General features: G+C 39.5%; 1 protein-coding gene across 4 annotated transcripts in view; it reads right to left on the bottom strand.

Annotated features, from left to right (window-relative positions):
• LOC137102175 (kelch-like protein 29) overlaps positions 1 to 20,934 on the bottom strand; it is a 191,466-nt gene that overhangs the window by 60,224 nt on the left and 110,308 nt on the right. For all 4 annotated transcript variants that reach the window (XM_067481395.1, XM_067481394.1, XM_067481397.1 and 1 more), the window contains 3 exons: positions 10,067 to 10,205; positions 3,116 to 3,312; positions 997 to 1,109 (listed from right to left, as the gene is read on the bottom strand). In XM_067481395.1, the coding sequence (XP_067337496.1) occupies positions 997 to 1,109; positions 3,116 to 3,312; positions 10,067 to 10,205 (449 nt within the window). The remainder of the gene's footprint in view (positions 1 to 996; positions 1,110 to 3,115; positions 3,313 to 10,066; positions 10,206 to 20,934) is intronic.

Genomic DNA, 20,934 nt, shown 5'->3' with positions numbered 1-20,934 from the left:
AAGGCAATTTTCAAAACTGCAGTGCAAACATTTCACACTCACGCTCAAATAAAAAGATGTTTGTCTAATAAATAGGAATGTATTTCTTGGTGGTTTGTAAGTTGCTGCTGTAACATCCTGAAGTCTTTAATCGTTTCCTGGCAACCTCAGAGCAAAGACAAGACTTAGGGAAATCCCTGTTTTTTTTACAAAGTATATAAAATGTACAAAAAATTAGGTGCAACTTGTTGATCAGTGAACCACTGTATAGCAGTGCTTCACGTTCCGGCCTTTATGCTAAACTAGACTAACAATAGATTCAAGGCAGGCATTGAAGAATCTGTATTCAGAGACACAGTTGACATCACGTAGAATGATTATTTGTCTATTTTCTCCTTGGATAGCTAATGATGAAAATAGCTGCGGCCTCAGTGATGAAGGTGAAGCCAAAAAAGCTATTTTTCTCTCCTACATGATTTGGTGTGATTAGGTCTCCTCGTCATCTTCAAGCAACTTGAAATCATATTAAAACTCATATTAATTTCCTTTGTCTGTGTTTTGCATCTTTGTCTATATTTTTAGATTAAGTTATCAAACAGCTGCTCACTAAAAAGTGCAGTACACTGAAGGGCACTGTGCAACTACAGAAAATGAATTCTATGTGATGAAGCTTAAACCTAAGAGAAACAACTGAAGGTTGCCAACTGAACAAACAAGTCCATGTATTTGATAGTTTTTTACTAAAAATGCATAAAATTACATATAAGACAACAACCTTTATTTGGTAACTACAGACTTTGAATTCAGTTAGTGGAGTAGAACATGCAGTATTTTCCTTTTTGCTTTTAATTATGTAATCTTGCAAAATGGTGCAAAAGCAAAACAACTCCTTGGTTCACTTGCTGGTCTTGACTTAAATATCAACTCTACTCTTTATTGCTCCTTTTTAATTATTTTTAGTAAAAGTGATTTTCTCCACAGGTATCAATGTATTGAGGAAAATTAATCGCTACCCACCTCAGGAAAGTTCTGCAGGGCAAAAGCTTTGGCCATGTTGTGGAGCTCTGTGCAACTCATGGCTTCAGCCATAGCCAGCACTCCCAGACAATTAGCTGCAGTCAGCTGTTTCTCTGGAGTCAATAAACAAGATTGGAGAGACGGGGAGACAGAAAGAGAGACAGAGAGTACCAAACAAGAAACAAAGACAGAGGCAGATTGATTAAGGAAGGTAAAAAAACATGATTCAGACCAGCCATAAAAAGATCACAGATGTAAAATGCTACGGAGACAGAAAATATGGCTGCAGGTAGCGCAGACCCATAGCCTATCGGGGTGTGTATCTGCCTTAGACTAAGGGAGAACACGTATAATAACTCAAAACAGCTCCAGGGACAAACAACGCGGGAAATCGATCCCTCACAGCCCAGGCAGGAGGTGGTGGATAGCAGGGAGTGGGATTTGGGATTAGCTGGGCCACTTTAAAGAAGTCCTGTCAGATCTTAGGGTCTGTCTACTACTACACACACACATACACACGAGAATTTATGAAGCTACCCTAATGGCCATGATGTCTTGAATCGGTGCAACATTTAACATGGTGTGTCTATAATTTTATTTCTAACACACAGTATTTATCACAGAAAAGTATAATCCCTGTAGAAACGTGCGCGAACTCACACACGCACACACACAAAGGAAATGCATGAATCAACTGGGTCAGTGGCCACAGAAAGAGGCCTGACTAAACAATATTATCAAAGCGAAGCAATGCCAGGCATGTTATGGCTAAAAGACAGGGTCTGAGAGGCTTCCTAAACAAATATCCACCAATAAAGGTCAACTGACATCTGCTAAATCACAACTAAACAAAAGCTCAACTAAAGAGCAAATAAAAGCAGGCTTCACGCTGCATCAAACAAAGGCTTTCTGGAAATGCCCCCGTTTAAAGAGTTACTTTTCAGGGCATGCTAACATACTCAGAACAATATGTCAGACAATCCTTTCAACAATGTTCTTCACTGCTAGACAGCCAAGGTCTGCACTTCCATTTGGCTGAGGCCATGGAGATATTTGAAATGCCTAACATATATGAACAATGTCTTCATAACAGCTCAGATAGCACTGAGAATGTTACTAATTCAGTTGGAATATTCCAGGAATGAAGAAGTCATAACTTCTCACCGAAAGGCAGACATGCAATAAGTGACTTTGTTTTTATTTGCTTTTATTTGCCATCTAAGGTTGGCTTCAAATCTGAAGTTGTGTGAATAAAAGTCAAAGTGGCAGAAGTAGGTCGTGCAGATATTTTTTTCTCCACGGTGTATTTGTTACAAACTTCAATAACATCTGACACTGTATCAATTTCTCTTTGCTCAAGGACACACACTTGCGCCTGTATTTCTCCCCATCTAATGTGCTGAAATGTCATAAATCTTGTCGAGGAAGAATGGATTGACGTCTCACTGGCTATGAAGTCTACAAATGGCTTCCCCATTTTCCTTTTCTTTCTTTTTTTTTTTGGGCAAATCGAGAAAAACAAATCAATAACGTGGGCCGCTGCTTCTCCCTATTTCTTTTCAGCCCGTACCTGCCACTGACCTTTTTGCTAACATGCACTTCCCTTGTGTTACCGATACCCCAAACAATTTCTTAAATGGAATGCAAAACTTGACATTTTAGCTTTTTGGCTGGCTGACCCACTAAAATGCGGAACATGCTTTTTGCTTTTCATATGACCCCTTGTGTTGTTGCAAGCCCCTCCCCTCCTTTGCACCACTTTCCATACCTTGTCTAAGTATCAATCTGTTTTGCTACTTTTTGATTCTATCGTGGTTCAGGCCAGAGAATTTGACATTTACAGTAAGTGACAATTGTTCCCTGACCTTTTTATAAATCTGCCCCTGTGCTCAGTCCTTCCCAATGGGTCTAGATCAGAGATACCGTGCCTAACCGAGAACAGGCACAATTCTCACATGGCTGCTAGCTTTGGAAACATGACAAAAAGGAGCGTGATGGGCCACAGTCACAGACGTACTGCACAGGAATATCTGATATGATAAGCATTCACACTAGCTGACATAAGCATGTAACACTAGCCCCCACACACATACACAACCTCCTTTTTATCTGCTCCTACCTAGAAAAGAGACACAGACTTTACAGAAGGTGTTGAACTGGAACTTGTTGGCGGCCTCCAGAAGCGTCTTGGCGTTGGCCGAGTCGATGACCAGCGATCCCGTGTAGACGAACTCGAGCAGCAGCTCCAGCACATCCGCGCTGATGTTGCTCATGTTCAGCTCCAGCGTCTCCCCGCTCTTCGTCTCCCCTGACGACCTGATCAACCAATCAAGGCGGAGAAAGGCAAATTAGAAGAATTCTAAATAAACAAACAAAAAAATCAATCAAGCCAAAAATAAATAAATAAATAAAAACCAAAAAAGAGGATAGGGAAACAGATGTGTATGCTACACACAACACCTATAACACACCTTGGCCAATGCAAGAGTGGGGGAAAAAAATAAGAGAATTACACATAAGTTAACATAAAGTGAAAAGGGACAAAAACAGAAATTTTGGATGTTTTTTTACTTTTTAATGGGACTAGCAGATTTACAACTACAGTGCTGCATCTGAAACAAAATGTCCTCCTTAAACGAAGATTAGGAAAACCAAAGTTATTGCTTTGTTGGAACAGGCATGCATATCACACACGTTTTCATGTATGCATAGTTTTAGAGGTAGACATGCATACATGGCAGGGTACATACTGTATGAGCTTTCAGACAGAAAACTGAGAGAAAGAAAGTGATGGCACAGTTCTTACACTGACACGTGACAGTACATAAAGTATGTTTGTTAAAGCAGGCTGGTCAGGGAGAGCTCAGTCCGTGAGTCTACACTGCTGCCGTGTGTGGTGGATATCAAAGCAGTGTAAAGCACTCCTACTGGCATGGTGTAAAAGGTGCCGGGGAGTGCTTGGATGAACAAATTAAATAGAATATGATATGCCTTCATAATGCAGAGCTTGAGATGTGCTGGGAGTGGAGGTCTGCTTTCAGATCTGGGCCAAGTTGTGACTTCACCGGGATCAAATGGCCGAGATTAGTTCACATGCAGGATCCCCCCGGGGAGGTATGAGAGTGTTAAATAACATCTCGCCACCCATGTTTAATGTCCCATGTGAAACAATAATCCACTCAAGGGCAAAATAAATGGAATCAAAACCCCGCAGAATGAACGCCCCCACTACTGTGTCTCCCTCCCTGCGGCTATGGACATCAACAATATGAAAAGTAGTCTACATTAAGATGGATGGAGGCTGTTTGCATCTGTCAGTCATGGTAGCACAATAACACTCTGTCTGTCTCTCTGTGTGTGTTCCTTTTCTATTGGAGCCAGGTTGTTGGATTAGAAATCATGACAAACAGTCAGCATTTAGTGAGGCACAGACAGCAAAACAAACAAGACGAGACAGGTAGATGGAATGGTTAGGGTGAAGATGAGAGAAGAGAGGGTGAAGGGAGGGGAGAGTCGATGAGCGGGAAGCAAAAAGGAAGGGAGGCAGGGCAAGACGGTTCTTCCACAGGGAGCCAGCAGCCATCCTTCTGAGAGAGGGGTTGGGTTGTTCCATGACTGTGCCTTGGTCTTTTAAATGAGAAATATCCCCACCCACCCCCGAGAAACAAAAACAATCCACCATCACTCCTAAACAGAGCCTTTGTCCCCGCTGCAATAATCATCAGTAGCCTGTAGTGTATGAACTGAGACATTAGTTGTCATTTAAAGCGCACTCAGGAGATGACAGGGGAGAAGGACATCCAAAAATAAAATAAAAGACAATGGCATTTGTCTCTGGATGGACATACGCTGGAAAAACCAAAGTAGTTACTCTTTTTCCTCCTGCAAAGCAAAAAGCCACATAGTGTTATTGCTCTTTTTCCGCACAAAGCCCTGCAGTGGGGGCTAGTAGTAAGACAGAAAGAAGGGAAGGGGAGTGTTGTTTAGGGTTAAAGTGATGGAGGGAAGTGGGGAAGAAGGGGGGGGAGCTAAAAATAAAAGAAGCATGCTCATCAACCTGGTCAATTAGTGCAATAAGAACCAGCTCGAGTGGCAGTTTGTTTTGTCTGAGCACTTATGTTATGGAAATGACTTTTTCCGGAGCTTCTAAAAGTGGTGGATATTTATGCTGCGTCTGATTGCAGACTTGAATTTAAATAGTGAAAGAGGGAGGCAGGGAGGACAGGAGAGACAGAGGAGTAGAGATAGGGCGAGTGGGGGGAAAACGATGGGCACACTCAGGCAAAGAAATTTGTTTGTGAAAAATGCACCACTTATTCAAGAGGAAATCTTAAAATCAGCAGAGACTGTCAAAATGGTGGTGAGCAGAGGCGGAGAGGAAGGAGGGGAACAGCACGTGCACACACACAGTTTCTAATACATCCCTCAACCTAAAAAAGCCTATTTTTCAGGGAATACATTTAGCTTGTTCTTCCAGGACCATTTATTCTGTGGAAGTACATACACTACCAAGACACGTTAAGATAGAAGCTTATTCAGATGCAAAGCCTACGCTGTCTGGGCTAAAAATGGCCTGCATTTACATCTTCTGTCACAACATAAATCAGGAATAAATTATAAAAATAAACAAACATAATGTGGTTGCTTTATCAGTGTTGGGATTTATGCTTCATGCTTTACAGTATTGAGGCCAAGGTATTCCATCTATGACATCAGATATGATATGGGAGACATGAAGACTATCTGGCTAGAGCAAGTCCATTTTGTGTCAGACGCTCTAAAGGACAAGGAGAACAAGGTGACAGGTGCAGACTTCAAAAGCCAAACCCTCCATTCAAGTGTGAACACAGGCCTATCAACATGATGGAAAAAAGTAAATGTGGACATTGGATTGACAGAACTCTTACAAAAACTTTTCAAGTTCATTTTAAGGACTGATGACAGAAAATGGAGGGAAAAAAATAGCCATGTTTGAAAATGGAGTGGAGAACAGCAAAATCTGACCATAACATTTTCAGTTTTAAAAGGCAAGCTCACACGTTAAAAGAAATCCAGCTGTGCGGAAAGTATTTTCTGCCTGTGACCTACTACAATAGAGGTCAATGAAATTTTATTTCTGGTTCTCACAGCCTCACTTCTATCTTTTTAGACATGTGGGAACAATCCAGAGAACTACTGTGAACTGAAATTCATACAGGAACATACATCACATGTGATTTGTGAAAATGAATTCATTATTGTCACATAATTATGTTGAGCTCTTGTTTGGTTTATAATGAATTTAAATGCGTTAATCTGATTCAATCTGGAGGTTAAATGTGTTACCAATTGAAGCGGAACAAATAGCCTTGTATGGTCATTTAGGGGAGTTGATTACCTGGCATTTATTAGGTTGAAATTACCAATTTATGAGTCTATGCAGTTCAGAGAGTTTGGGCATTTACATAAAAATGTTCTTGCATTAAGTCCATTGTTTGCTGAAATAACCACTGCTGTCATTTATTTTTACAGTACAAGCATCTCTGTTGTATTAGAGCAAAGGCAAAAATCACACAGACAGATATCTCAGTGCATGATTAAATACCATTCTCTATAAATGTTTTTGTATTTTAAAATTTGATGTACCAATCCTTTAAATACAACTGGTCACAATTATGTGGAGGGGAACATTACAGTGTGTTTGGTTCCCCTTCAGGCTGGAGCAGCAGAGGGCTGAACAGTGCACTCAGGGCTCAGCTGCAGTGATCACACAGAGCAGACACTGTAATGGGCTTTAACACAGCTCTGTATCCATCTCATAGTCATAACACTCTCTGACTCACAGGCATTGAAAAACCATGGCTCGACAGAGAGGGAAGAAGAGAGAGAAACCAATGGCATGAAAGTGTGTGTCAGGACTGCTCAAAGATTCTGGAGCTTTTTACATTACTTTGGTGTGGAGATGCTCTGGCCATAAATTAAATGCCTGCAGAGCACACTTATTGGAAAATCCCAAGGGGTAAAATGGAATTACCGGAGATGATCTGTCTCTCTGCTCTGTGCATCGGCCTTTTAAAGGGTAGGGTAATAGGGTTTTTGGGTGGGGGCAAGGGCGGACGTGTGCGTACATTTGGGATCGGCATTACTTCCTTCAGGTATCATAGGCTAAAATGTCAGGATGAATGAACACACAGTGCAGGAGAGGCCTAAATTCTCGGGGCAAGAGTTGGCAGCAGAGCAAGTTAAAACGTACAATGACTTAAGTGTGTGTTTTGTTTTCGAAATGGTTTTTTGGTATCATTTTAAGCATCTCCTCTCTTTTGGAGCATGAGGACTGCCTTACAAAAGTACAAAAACTTCCAAAATTCAAAAATTAATTTTCATTATTACTTTGCCACTCCATGCTGCTAAATGTTAGCTATTTGCCAATTACTGCCTTTAAGTTCTTAAGTGAGTCACTAGGTTTGGTGTGTGAGTGAGTGTGTGTGTGGGCAGGCCATAAAAAAAAAAAAAAAAGCAGCGTGATGTGCACTCCCTCACCCTTCAGTATTACATCTCTACTTTTTCTTCAGCTAATGGCAGCCTGCCGGGATAACACACAAGACTTATGTCCTTGCTTCCTACACATGCACACAATGCATGGTTGCATGCATGCAATCAAACACATGCACTTTATATGAAGTACATTTGCATGTGCACACACACACACACACACACACACACACACACACACACACACACAGACCCTCTTTCCCTATCTCAAGCACATAAATACTCTGTGGTGGTTTATAGCAGCCTGACAGGTGTGTATGAATGGCAGTGGCTGGCTCCTGAATGAGCTGGGTGAGAGTGGGTGGATGCAGAGCGTAGAAGGAAATTACGTCTCATCGAGAGTCTCATTTTGTCAAGTTTTTTTTTTTTTCAAATCTTTTTTGACCTCAGAAATATATGGACAGCAGCAAGCTATGTGTAGCATCAGCATAAATCCAGCTGCACTGAAAAGTGAACTGAGTGACACCTGGGAAGCAGTGACTCAATGACCCCAGTGGCGGGCAGGTGTGTGGCTCTCTTTGCTGCTCTCTGACCGAACTAGCAACACACTGGCTGGTGACAAACTCCTCACTGCTATGATCAAGACACTCTCGCTCCGCACATGCTCATTGTTCACATTCATGTCTTCCCTCCTTTTCTCTCCTTCTCTTGTCACTGCTGTCCTATTTTAACACAGCTCTCCATTTCATAAAGTCAAGGTTCCACTTAGAAAATCAACAGCCGTCACTGTTCATGATGGGGTGGTAACATAATGCTGATGATCCTGATTTTATTACATCAAACCAAAAGCGTTTTCTAACATTAGTATGACAAATTAATTATCATCGCTATCTCCAGTGTGAAGTCAAATGAGAAATGTTTCTATTTTAGACATTATTACCTGAAAAACTGACAGTGTTGTGACACTAAATTTATGTAGTTATGAAGCAATTTTGAGAATTTGTTCTATTTAACTGTTGAGTTAAATAGGGGAATCAGACAATATCAGCAGCAGCAGACATGAAGAGGAGCTTACTGAAATTCAGCCCACTGCTCGTGGGAGAACTGTTGTCTTTCAGGGGTCCCGTCTTTATGCATAAATGATCTTACTATGTATTGGATAAGAGGCTGAGCCGAGACAATCTGATAGACAGGTTGACCAGCATGGGGGCTTCAGTTCAATCTAAAGTCACTTCAGTCTCTCAGGAAGTTTCTCTGCTATTGTCAAGGTCAAAGAAAGTCTGAGCGCCTCCTTTTTATTCATGGGGTGTGGAACGAGTGTAGCTGTCATGGAGATGAGTGGTCCTAGAACAGACGTGGCCTTTCTCATCCGATTCTCTCGCTGGCCTTCCTCAATCCATCTCCATTCATGAAGAACAAGTGTATCAGTGCCACGAGAGGCGGCCGCAGCAGCTGATAAGCAGCTCTCGGCTCTCTGATGAGCTTACTGTGGAGGCAGCATGGCTGCGGGGCAAATCGAGAAACTTCCCTAAGGCATTTCAGCCACTGCTACCGACCGTGTGTCTCTCCGTTTGTCTTTGTCCTTGCTCAGCACTTCATTTCTGGCCATGCAAGTAAAAACAAACACACACACACACACACACGCACGCACACGCACTACACCAAAGTGGCAAAACAACTTTGGGTCCAGGAGACTCTCAATCAAGCTGAAACACCTGCAAGGATTTGAAATAAGGATGAGGACGTTGGGGAATTAAAGTATTCCCTCGCCAGAAAACAAGGCAGATTAAAAAAAAGACATATTTGCGCTATTAGACTTTACACAGTCACACTTAAGTATGTACGCACACATCTAAACACACTAAAAAGGTCTTTAGCTTACATACACACACACACACAAACTCCCACTCCGGCATGCAGACAGGCAACCACGGTAGAAAGCTGCCCATGAAGACAAAAAACAAAAAAAATGGAGTATGAAGGGCAGAATAGTAGGGGAATACTTAGATCCACATCAAATGAATACATTAGTGAAGGGTGGCGTAAACCTGTGAAAGTGGTCGTTAAGTAAGCTGCCTTTTGTTTTGTCCTTTGTTTGTGACTCTGAAATGTCTTTCTGATTAGACTAACCATGATGTATTTGCATATGAAAAGGTTGTTTTGCAGCAAAAACTCATGAATTAGTAACAGAAAAATATGGTAGCTTGGGAGACAAAAATCCCTCTGCCCCCAAGACAACGTGGCTTTAGTGAATTACCACCCAAGGTGTAGAATGTATGATTCTTTTGTTTCGGCCCTTTGGTGAGTTTTAAAACATCCCCAGTCATGGAACATTTTCACTGCTCATTAAAATGGAAATGTGGTTAAATTGCCCTACATGGGGAGGAAAGGTAATGACAAGGGTTGACCTTTTGTCTCCAGTTTCAGATACATTCATTTGAGCGGGAAGAGGAAGGAATGGCTGCTGGCCCTGTGCTAGGAACCAAAGTCTTCACACACCTGCAAGAGAGAGAGGGGAAGGGAAAAAAGCGACACAAATGCGCCCTATGAAAAGAACAGATTGGATCAACAGCTGGTGGGAGGGGAAGCAAAGGCAAACCTTTTCACCAGGTCCTTGAAATACAAGCTGCAGGAAGCTAGAACATTTTGGTGGACTTCAAACTCTTTGCCTTCAACAATAATTTTCAGGTCTGTAAACTCTTTCGCTATGCGCTGTTGGTTCAACTCCTTCAACATCTCTGTAGAACAAGAAAAAGAAACAGACAATGCCACATTTTGGGTTTAGAATTTTCTCTCTTCCATACATTTATGTGCATCAAAAGCATTGACAGTAAGAAACGGAACAAACTGTTGAAAAGTGCAGATTGTGGAACACAGTAATACTGGGCAGTCAGAAACAATGTTCATTATATGATAGAGAAGAGATGGCATGTACTGATTTGGTTAAACATTTCAGCAAAAGCAAAAGGAAGTGTGTGTACTTCCTTTTGCAGTACAGTAGGTAGCAGGAAAAAAAAAATCACATGATCTATACTGTACTGAAGATTATGTAAAATGCAAGGAATGCTAGTAGATAACAGAACTAGAAATGAGATAAAAATGTTGGATTATTATAGCAAAAGACACTTATTTGACTATGTTTAACATCTGCAAATTTACATTGCTGCATGAGAACATCAATGAATGAGATTAAAAAGCATCTAAGGGAAAAATGGGCTGGAAACAGAGACACCGTCAGTGAAATATTCATAATGAATTCAAGTTCTTTGGCTTCTCACTAGGGCCCTCACTAGGTGTAGAGTTGACCTTCAAATATCGGCCAAAGAGAAAACAACTGCTTATCCCCAAATCCCACCACCTGCTTCTATTCCTCTCTTAGAAAAATACCCCACACATACCCTTGTCCTCCCCTCTGGAAAAAAAAAAAGAAAAAAAAAAAAGACAAAATACAAACACAGGGACAGACCAAAATCTGAGAAAGCATGCTTGGAGCAAACCGATGTGCCGTTGAAGGCCACAGTACACAGTGAGCTGTATAATGTACTGTAGTAGTACCCATGTTAGGCCTGGCCTTACTGCAGCGTTGGGTCGGAGGCGCTTGTTTCTCTGCGTCTTAATGAGGCACCATGAGGGGATGCTGAGAGTGGAAATCAGCAGGGGACTAGTAACTTACTCTACAGCCTTGGGAGGGGTAAGCAACACTGCAGCTTTGCTAATCTCCTATCGAGGATGCCACTAAAGGAGAACACCAAGAGACTCAAATAGTAGGCGACAGACACGATAATGTAGAACATTATGATTCTAAGGCAGCAACTTCTACACTGTCGTCTTAGCATTAACACAGCAGAGACTGCAAGCTGGGAGGCATAGTAAACACTTATCTGGCACAAAACGTAGTGTGCGTTGTGTAAAGGCACATATTGCACATTGGGGAAAATCAAGAGGTACCCACAGTTTGAGATATGTGCCGATTTAGATAAGAGAGGTGGCAAATCTTCTCTGAGCAACGGGAAGGGTTACTTTTCCAGAAACTCATCTGGAGCTTAAATCTGTTGAGTCATTAGTTGTCAATAGTGTTGTGTGTAACAAGCAAGGTGTGTGTGTGTATGGACGAATGTTTGCTTTATAGAACCATCTAACCATTAAATGTGGGAAACTGATCATCAGGCTTGTGATTGTAGTTGCGGCACCAGAGCTGAAATAAAGGAGTTTTTTTGTTATCATCCTGAAAGAGGTCTGTGTTCACGCCAGACTCAAAGCAGGGATTTAATTAACCTGGAATGACACTCTCCCCTCTATTTGGCTGGAATATCCACTCATTTAGCTCCTTCCATTCTCCTGACTGACACCGTGAGCTCAGTTCTGAATTAATTTGGTAGCTGAAATTATACAGTATAAAGACACATGACAAGCAAGGTGCAATTCAGAAGCGTACTTTGGTAAATGCCTTTTCTCTGAATGACGGATCCTTCAGATTTATAACATCAAGGGAATAATGGCCAGAAAGAAAATGGCTTTGGTTATTAAACATGCTGAATAAGAAATGGTGGGGGGGAAATAATAGAAGCAATGTTGGACTATATGTACTGCTGTACTTTGACCAGATGCACAGCAGAATGACTGGAGAAAGCTGTATACATGCACACACAAAGGCTGTCATTTTCCTTGTCTTTCATCCATCTCTCTCCACTTTCCACAGTCCACTCCACTGCTGCTTGTCAGTCGGCCAGCTATCTGATTACTGTGTGGGCACGGACGGTGAATAGTGAATACACAGTAGTTTTGAGTTTGCATTAGTGAATCTCCAGCGACCGATATGGTTCTCACCTCCAATCAGCCACACTGCATACCATCCATTCACCCCTAGAATAGAAAGAGCGAGAGGGGGAGACAGAGAACTCCACTCGTCTGCAAACAATGGCTGCCACCCTTGGAGCTGTGCAGACACACCTGAATGCCCGATGGAAAGCTAATTGTGGCTTCTTAAGGGTGGATCAGTGAGTGCCCTAGAACAACTCATCACCACTGTGGACCATGAAAGTGCACATGGCGTGACCATTCTCAGGTTTGGCGTGGAGTGTGGTGAGGCACAGCCTTGTTCAATAGGTCCATGGAGGATTTGGAAAACCAAATGTCTCAATACACTTAAAGGAAAATTCTCCTAAGGTCCATCAATTGGAAGAACACAGAGCCACACCAGGCGGATAAAACTGTGTAAGGTTTGTTTCGCAGGAAGTACAAAGATATTCTCATAGGAGTTAATGTGCTATGCTTCTGAAGTGTATCACGGACTGCCAACGGTGATGAAATGTGCTATTGGAGTTTCCTGCCCCTAAGCCTTCTCCACAATAAAAAAACAACACCCTGTGCTGGCTCTTCACGATTGGTTGACACCCTGCACAGGGGGTTTAAGACTGTGCCAACTCGGCTGTTCAGCCTAGTAACTCTACTGTCAAACTGTGGCCAATAGGGTCCTCGAGTAACCTTACCAGTAACCTATCAGTGCACATAAGGTGAAGTAAGTAACTCGCTAAACTGTGATTGGTCGCTATACAGATTTGACTCAGCACACTATTGGTTGCTGAACTTGGAGCCATTTTAGGTTTCTACATGTATTTAGCATGTGCCTCTGTAGATCCACCATTTTGTGTTTACACATGGAAGGAAAATCTGAGATGCGATTTCATGAGTTCAAAATAATTCTTGTATTTTTAGTATTTTAAAAGTAGCCTACCTATTTACCCAAGTTGTTCTGTACAACAGTTAAAAACGTTTTTACTTTCCCTTGCAGATAAATACAGTTTCCTATATATAAAATTCAACAAAAAAATTCCAACAACAAACATGATTTGTTTTTTTAACAATATTATAAATTAGATGTCGATTATTTTTGCTAAATTAAAAAAAAAACACTGCAAAATCCTTACTTTTTTTTGCAGAGTTTAAATTTTGGCAGAGCTACTAAAAAAATTTGGATATGGTGGAAAAGATTTTCAGGGGTGTTTTGGGAAGTGCAGTATACCTATTAAATGTTGACATTTTTAAATCGATCGAATCATCTCACTTTCTCAGCCTTGTTTTCCTTAGCCTTTCTGATAACATCACATGTAAACACATAATTGTCCACATCTCTGTCCAACTGGATGACATTCTATGTTGTGCTGAAAAAGGGACCCTGATGTTTTCACGCTGACATTTTTGCTTTCTGTTAAAACTTTCAACGATCAATTCCACACAAACACTCACAGCTTAATTACCCTGAACAAACAATGCTACCTGATCAATAATTCAATGTACAACACTGCCATAATAGGTTTTCTTCAGCCTGAAGAGGACTTCAGTTTAACAGTGATTTTTTTTTCAAAATGGATGCAGTGAATGAAATTTCTTAGTATTAAAATAAACTGAAATTATATTTATGTTATTTTGGTTACATTTTCTACTCTATTGTTGAAAATCATTCATAAAAAAAAAAAAAGAAATTTCAGTGTGTTCGCAAATTTTATATAAGCACCATCTTTTTTATTTTAAAAAAGTATACAATTTTTTTGATAAACCAATTAAATTGACACATTTAAATATTATTATATGGTAATATAAATAATATATTTTTCTAATTAATGCCTCCACAATAAATGTATTTTTTTTATTTTTTGGTAAAGATTATGTATGAGAAAGCCGCGTAATCATTTAATGTTAACTGTTAAAAAAAGAAAATAAAATCCTCATTAAGAGGTTAAACCAATATTTGACTGCAAACTCATTTAAATGGAAATTTATAATTTACAAAATGATTATTAAAACACTTAAATTGAGTCTACCTATTGCTTATGTTAAAACAGCAGAAGCAGCACTGTTGCAGGAGTGAAGCACACAGAGGGAGTCTGATGAAAATGCGCTTCCTTGTACAAAAGAACAGAGTTCATAAGAAATGCACACAAAAGAACTATTTCTAGGCAGAAAGCTTTCACATTGTTGAGCTCACCAAAAACGTTTTCCCCCTGCAGAGAACAGAAGGCCTGAAACCCTTCCATAAACCATTATGATAATGTCATGAGGATTTATGAGGGTATTCCCATGTGAAGTGGTGCACTAACTAATAAAACAGAATTAAAATGAGGAAAAAAATCTGAAATTAATTATGGGTAACTTGTATTTGTCACAGAATCAGAAACATCATGAAGATCTAAGCAGCATCAAATAGGTTTAAAAAAAAGAAAAGAAAAGAAAAGACAAAAAAAGCTACTTCTCCCTTGCTGACTTTGATATTGCAAGCACTTTAAATGGTTTCTCTGTTTCTGACTGCACATATTAAATCACCCATAGGCAGAGAGATGGTCAAAAGTTCACTATCAGCACAAGTTGTTGGATAATGTAATCTCTCTATTCTGCAACCTCAGGTCCCAAGTACAACAGTTGAAAAGACGCAATATCAGCTCTGAAGCTAAGGGGCCTTTTACACAAAATTCTGAAAAACATGACTTGACTGACTTTTTTTTTCTTTCCCCCTCCTCTTTCTCAATGCAGCTAAAGCTTGCTGATTTATATTCAAGGTCATAACACCATCAGACCATGAGTTTAAAAAAGAAAATAAAAGATTTAGTGAGCTCAGATAACACAAGATTGGTCCATTTGGGAATGAGCTTGCTAAAAGGGCAAAGTGCAGTAAAATAAATAATGAATTATGCTGTATATAGTTCTCTGTTCTGTGTCCCCCTCTCTATGGAAGAAAAATGTATTTCACTTTGCAATAGTTAAATCTCTCTACTCTGCATTGCCTAGCTAAAATCTCAACAATCTCAATCTCAAAAAAGAAAAGTTTTATCATGCTTGCTTTTGTTGTTTTATTTCATGTTTATAACAATTTATAATAAATTTGAAAAGCAACAAACCTTTTTGTTATGTTGAATTTATTCATTTAAATAATAAAGGAATGTATACTGTATTATTGACTAGATATTTGGTATCCGGATCACAAAATTTACTCGTTCACATTCATATCTAATTCAAGAAAACTGTTGGACATATTTGTATAGGTTTTGTGTTTTTTCCTGTCTTGCTCATTTTTGATTAATCATTCCAGTTTTGTTGATGTTCTAGAGTTTAACTCCAGAGTACCAAGTTAGCAGGGATGGTCAGAATTCAGTGAAAGAGTAAAAATAAAAAATACAATTAGAACAAAAAATTCAATATTGAGGAAAAACTCATGTTCTCACACAAGATTAAGTAAAATGACACTGATTTGTAACTGCAGACAAAAAGGAAGGAGGCATTCACTTTTTAAAAGTCATTACTGTTTAACACTACCCCCTTTAGATCAGGTCTGTTCATTTCAAGAGCTATGGGGGCTAAACGTCAGCCTTTAACAGATGCAGAATGTCAGGAACACTATCGGGGTGCCCATCTAGATGCCATCTTATGAGCAATCAATGCTTTCAATTGATAAAAGCCAGCAGACAGTCTAGCTCTCTTTCAAAGCGCAATTACTCTCAACAGACTCTAAAACATACCTCTAACAATCACCATCACATTCATTTCTGGAGACGTCTCAACAGTTTGTGCCTACTCCCAGAAAATCAGCTCATGCAAGGTATCAGAAATCCTCGAGACCCCTCGAGTCTCTAGCTGTCCTGATTTCAGTCTGTAAGAGTGCAGTGGCACCATATATACAGCCTTAGAGAATAGTCCATGATGAGGACGCTTTATGTTTCCCTGCTTGAATCTGCTGAGCTGAGCTGCCTGAGCCTCAGCACTGCTGTCAACAAGCCTGGGCTGAGCTGGGGGGTGGGGGGCACTATGACAGAGAAAAGGAACTTGTGCCCCTCACAGACACTGCCTGGGCCTTTGTTGCATTCTCCAATAGGCAAGCAAGGAAAAACCTGGAGTAGCAAAAAGCACAGAGCCGTCTGTCCCTCACTGCACACTCAAACCTCTATGTATACCCTCTGGTACAAGGGTCAGACGTACGCAAGCAAACAATTGGCACTAGCAAAAGAAAGTTAGCGCAAACAAGTACGGGCTCTGAGGAGGAAGAACATAAACAAAGACAGCCCAGGGGAGCATCCATTGGTCCACTGCAACATTACAGCAGGATGTCAAACAATGTTCCCCCCTTCTTCTCTTGTTTGTGTGTAGTGAGAGCAGGAGAAAGCTTGACAGAGGCAAGATGCTGCCGTCACTTTGAATGTATACAATAATGGTCCCAGAGATCCCACAAATTGTCTTCTGAAGACAAAAAGTACAAACATGTAAGTCATGCATGTCACATAGTTTAGAAGTCAGGCTGTTTAGAGTTCACACTAGGTTAAGGCTTAGACCAAGTGTGACTACATTTATTAGAGAATTATGAGGGATTTCTTAGGATTCGATTAATAAAACAATGTACTGTATAACCAAAGGACTTTATTGAGCCCAATGTAAAATTCACAAGCTTTCTAGCAGCAGATAATGTAATTCAAATTACAGTTATCACAACACCAATTCAAAAAAAGTAGGAAGAATGAGTAAAATGTAAATAAAAACAGAATGCAATAATTTGCAAATCTCATCAACCCATATTTTATTCCCATATTTTATACAATAGAATATAACAGCTCATTTTAAATTTTATGGCAGCAACACATCTCAAAAAATCCAAAAGAAATGGAGGAGCTTTTGACAACTAATTAGGTCAATTGGCAGCACATCAGTAACATGACTGGGTGTAAAAGGAGCATTTCAGACGGGCAGAGCCTCTCGAACGTAAAGATGGGCAGAGGTTCACCAATCTGACAAAATTGTGGAACAATTTCAGAAAAAATGTTCCGACGTAAAATTGTGAAGACTTTGAAGATCTCAACATCTAAAATATATAATATCATTAAAAGATTCAGAGAATTAGGAGGAATGTCTGTGCAGAAGAGACTGAAGGTCAAAACTGGATGCGCATGATCTTTGAGCCCTCAGGCAGCACTGCATTAAAAAACAGGAATGATTCTCTACTGGACATCACTGCATGGGCTCAGGAAAACTTTCAGAAATAACTGTCAGTGAACACAGTTCACTGTGCAATTCACAAATGTAAGTTAAAGATGCATCATGCAAAGAAGAAGCCAAATGTGAACACGATCCAGAAATGCTGCCGTGTTCTCTGGGCCAAAGCTCCTTTAAAATGTTCTGAGCCACATTGGAAAACTGTTCTGTGATCAGATGAATCAAAATGTGAAATTCTTTTTTGAAACCATGGACGCCGTGTCCTGTTGACTAAAGAGGAGAGGGACCATCCAGCTTTTTATCAGCAGACAGTTCAAAAGCCTGCACCTCTGATGGTGTGGGGCTGCATTAGTGCCTATGGTGTGAGCAGCTTACACATCTGGAAAGTCTCCATCAATGCTGAAAAGATAAACGTTTTAGAGCAACATATGCTCCCATCCAGACGACATCTTTTTCAGGGAAGGTCTTGCATATTTCAGCAAGACAATGTTAAACCACATACTGCATCCATCACAACAGCATGGCTTCGCAGGAGAAGAGTCCGGATGCTGAACTGGCCCAGGACTGTTCAGCAACTAGAATCCTGCATCAGACAAGAATGGGAAAACAATCATCTCCTAAAACTCCAGCAACTGGTCTCCTCACTTCTCAGACATTTACAGACAGTTGTTAAAGGAAGTAGGGAGGCTACACAATGGTAAACATCACCCTGATCCAACTTTTTAGAGATGTGTTGCTGCCATCAAATTCAAAATGAGCTAATATTTTCAATAAAATTATAAAATGTCTCAGTTTCAACATCTGGTATGTTGTTTATGTTCTATTGTTAATAAAATATGGTTTGATGAGATTTGCAAATCATTGCATTGTTTTTATTTACATTTTACACATTGTGCCAACTTTTTTGAACTTAGGGTTGTAGAGTCAACATATATGATAATGACAGCAGCATATGTAAGTCGTTAAAGTAAGCTTCACCATTATCAGCTGCAACATTAAAGCAAGGATCACATTAATGCATCAATATTTAAAATCTAATAATATCATTCACTGATTTGAAAGGACACATTCTGCATTAAATATTCTTAGCTTTTGATAGTTTTTTGCAAGGTAATACTTTTGTACTTTTAATTAAACATAATTTGTAATGCAGTATTTTAACACGTAACAGTATTTAGTAATGATGCATTTAATAACTAAATGACATGAGTACTTCTTTCAATAGTGGTCAACATTCATAAGTCGAAAATAACAACAAAAATGACCAAAAATGGAAATCAAAATTACGTATATCATAGATTATTATTATATAATCATGTGCATGTCAGCCTTTGATCACTGTGTCTCTGTAGTAGCACTGGAGGAACGAAAAGATAAAAATAACTTCTTTTCGTTTTGGAGATTTAAATCAGTGCAAGTATATTTCAAGCAAAAATTAGAAGGGTCAATTTAAAAATATTTTTTTTTACAATGATATTTGCCTTACATTATATTTGAGCATATTATCTCAAATTCACCCTAGTGAATGACAAAAATAAAAAGAGGACAGACATACACAAGTATCTTTTTGGCTTTGCAATCACTGTGGAGTAAGTGTAAGCTACAGCAAATGCAGCACAGGAATAACTTTTCCCAAAGAATAACTGGGACATGACTCCTGTTCCAAAATAATTCAAAGGAGGATTGTTGAGTTTATTCCAACTGAAAGCATTTTAAGCTACAAAAACAAATCACATCATGATGCCTCTTTCACTTCCAATTAAAATCTTCCAAGAAAATCTAAGGCACTCCAATGTCTTCATAACAACACACCCACAAACCATGTTTTTACTAAAAACGGGGAATAATTACCTGTCACCCAGTCAGGTCACAGAGGGAAACCCAAGCAAGGTGTATGCAGGCATGATTACATGGCTCTAGATTTATGTTTCAGGAAACCCTTTTTTGTCTTTTGTGTGTGTGTGTGTGTGTGTGTGTGTGTGTGTGTGTGTGTGTGTGTGTGTGTGTGTGTGTGTGTGTGTGTGTGTGAGAGAGAGAGACATTCCTGACTAAGTATATATTAACATATCATGCTTTTATTTTTCCATCAAACTCTGAAAGATTTTTTTGAAATAGCCTAGTGTTAATCGAATGCCTACCACCTGCTTTGTCTGTAAAGCTGACCAACATCTGAGTATAAGAATATTATAAAACATCCAATATTATAAACAATGCATCACATATGGGCTGATGACAGCTCAGTAAGAAAGAGCAACCTGCTCAGACTTATGAATTTATTCTTAGAGTGGGTGAAGCTTGATGTGCTTCACATACACACAATGTTGCTTTTCTTTCACACATACACACAAGTGTGTACATATACACACATATGCACAAACAAATAAAAAAACTCTTATTGGAAAAATATGCCATTTCTGATCATGAAAAACATGACTTTAATTTACATTTGTGGCTAAAAGTTTTTATTCTGTGTGTCATAAATGTCACATCTCAGTAACCTGGGCATCACAGAAAATCACTAATTTCTGTGACATAATCACCCGCTTGCTCACATGATTCATGCAATCTGAACTAAACATTCTGATGGTCCTGACAGCACCTTGAAGGCAGCTTGATGTTAATTTTCTAGGCTGTCGTGGTCACAAATCTATTTACAATTCACCAGTATACAAAAAAAGAAAAAAGAAAAAAATGATACAAACTGCATTAACAGCAAATGTCAGCTCACAAAATAAAGTAAGTGGGGCAGAAAGATGGACTAATGAAATGTGATGAACACTGAATTAACTGATAATTAGAAACTAATTAGTTAAATTAACTGCTGCGATGATAAGTAGCAGTCACAATTCTGTTTTTCTGCCACTGCAAGCAGACACGGTTGTTCAGTCGGGATGAAAGCTCTGATTGGTCAACTGACACCCAATTGCACACAAACGATGATGTTGCTCACGCCACACTGATGAAATGCATTTGGTGTAATCAATCATTCCCCACAGCAAAGTAGAAATTTGTACTTTAAGTATTTCTGTGGCCAAAAGATGTATTTATACTTACAACAGAAAGTAGTCAAACTGTTCCATAACAACTGGGCCTGATTAGACAAGTTATGTTTCCTCTATCATCTGAGCACTTTACTAATTGTTTGTTCATTTCAGACAATGTGTAATAATAAATTCTAATTACTAGAAAGCTTTGAGAGTCTAACTTGTATTTACTTTTCTATCCAAACTATCATTATTATTATAGGTTGGTAGGATAAGCTTCACTGTACATCCAAAAACAGCTGCTTTGGAAAGTGAGATAAAACACTTCAGGAATACAGGCCTGGATGCTTAAAAAGCACAGTTTTTATTACTCAGCCTAAACTTAATCCTTGGATTTCTGAATTGGTTTATTAGTTGTTAAAGTGCCAAACAGGCAAGATGCCAATATGGATTTTAGCTATTTTTCTGACAGTATGCCACATGAAATTGTAGTGGTCGGTGCCTATTGTAC

The sequence above is a fragment of the Channa argus genome, chromosome 17 (assembly GCF_033026475.1).
Source record: "Channa argus isolate prfri chromosome 17, Channa argus male v1.0, whole genome shotgun sequence".
NCBI lineage: Eukaryota > Metazoa > Chordata > Actinopteri > Anabantiformes > Channidae > Channa > Channa argus.
Note: the sequence above shows the minus strand (reverse complement) of the source record. Positions and strands in the feature narration are given on the sequence as shown.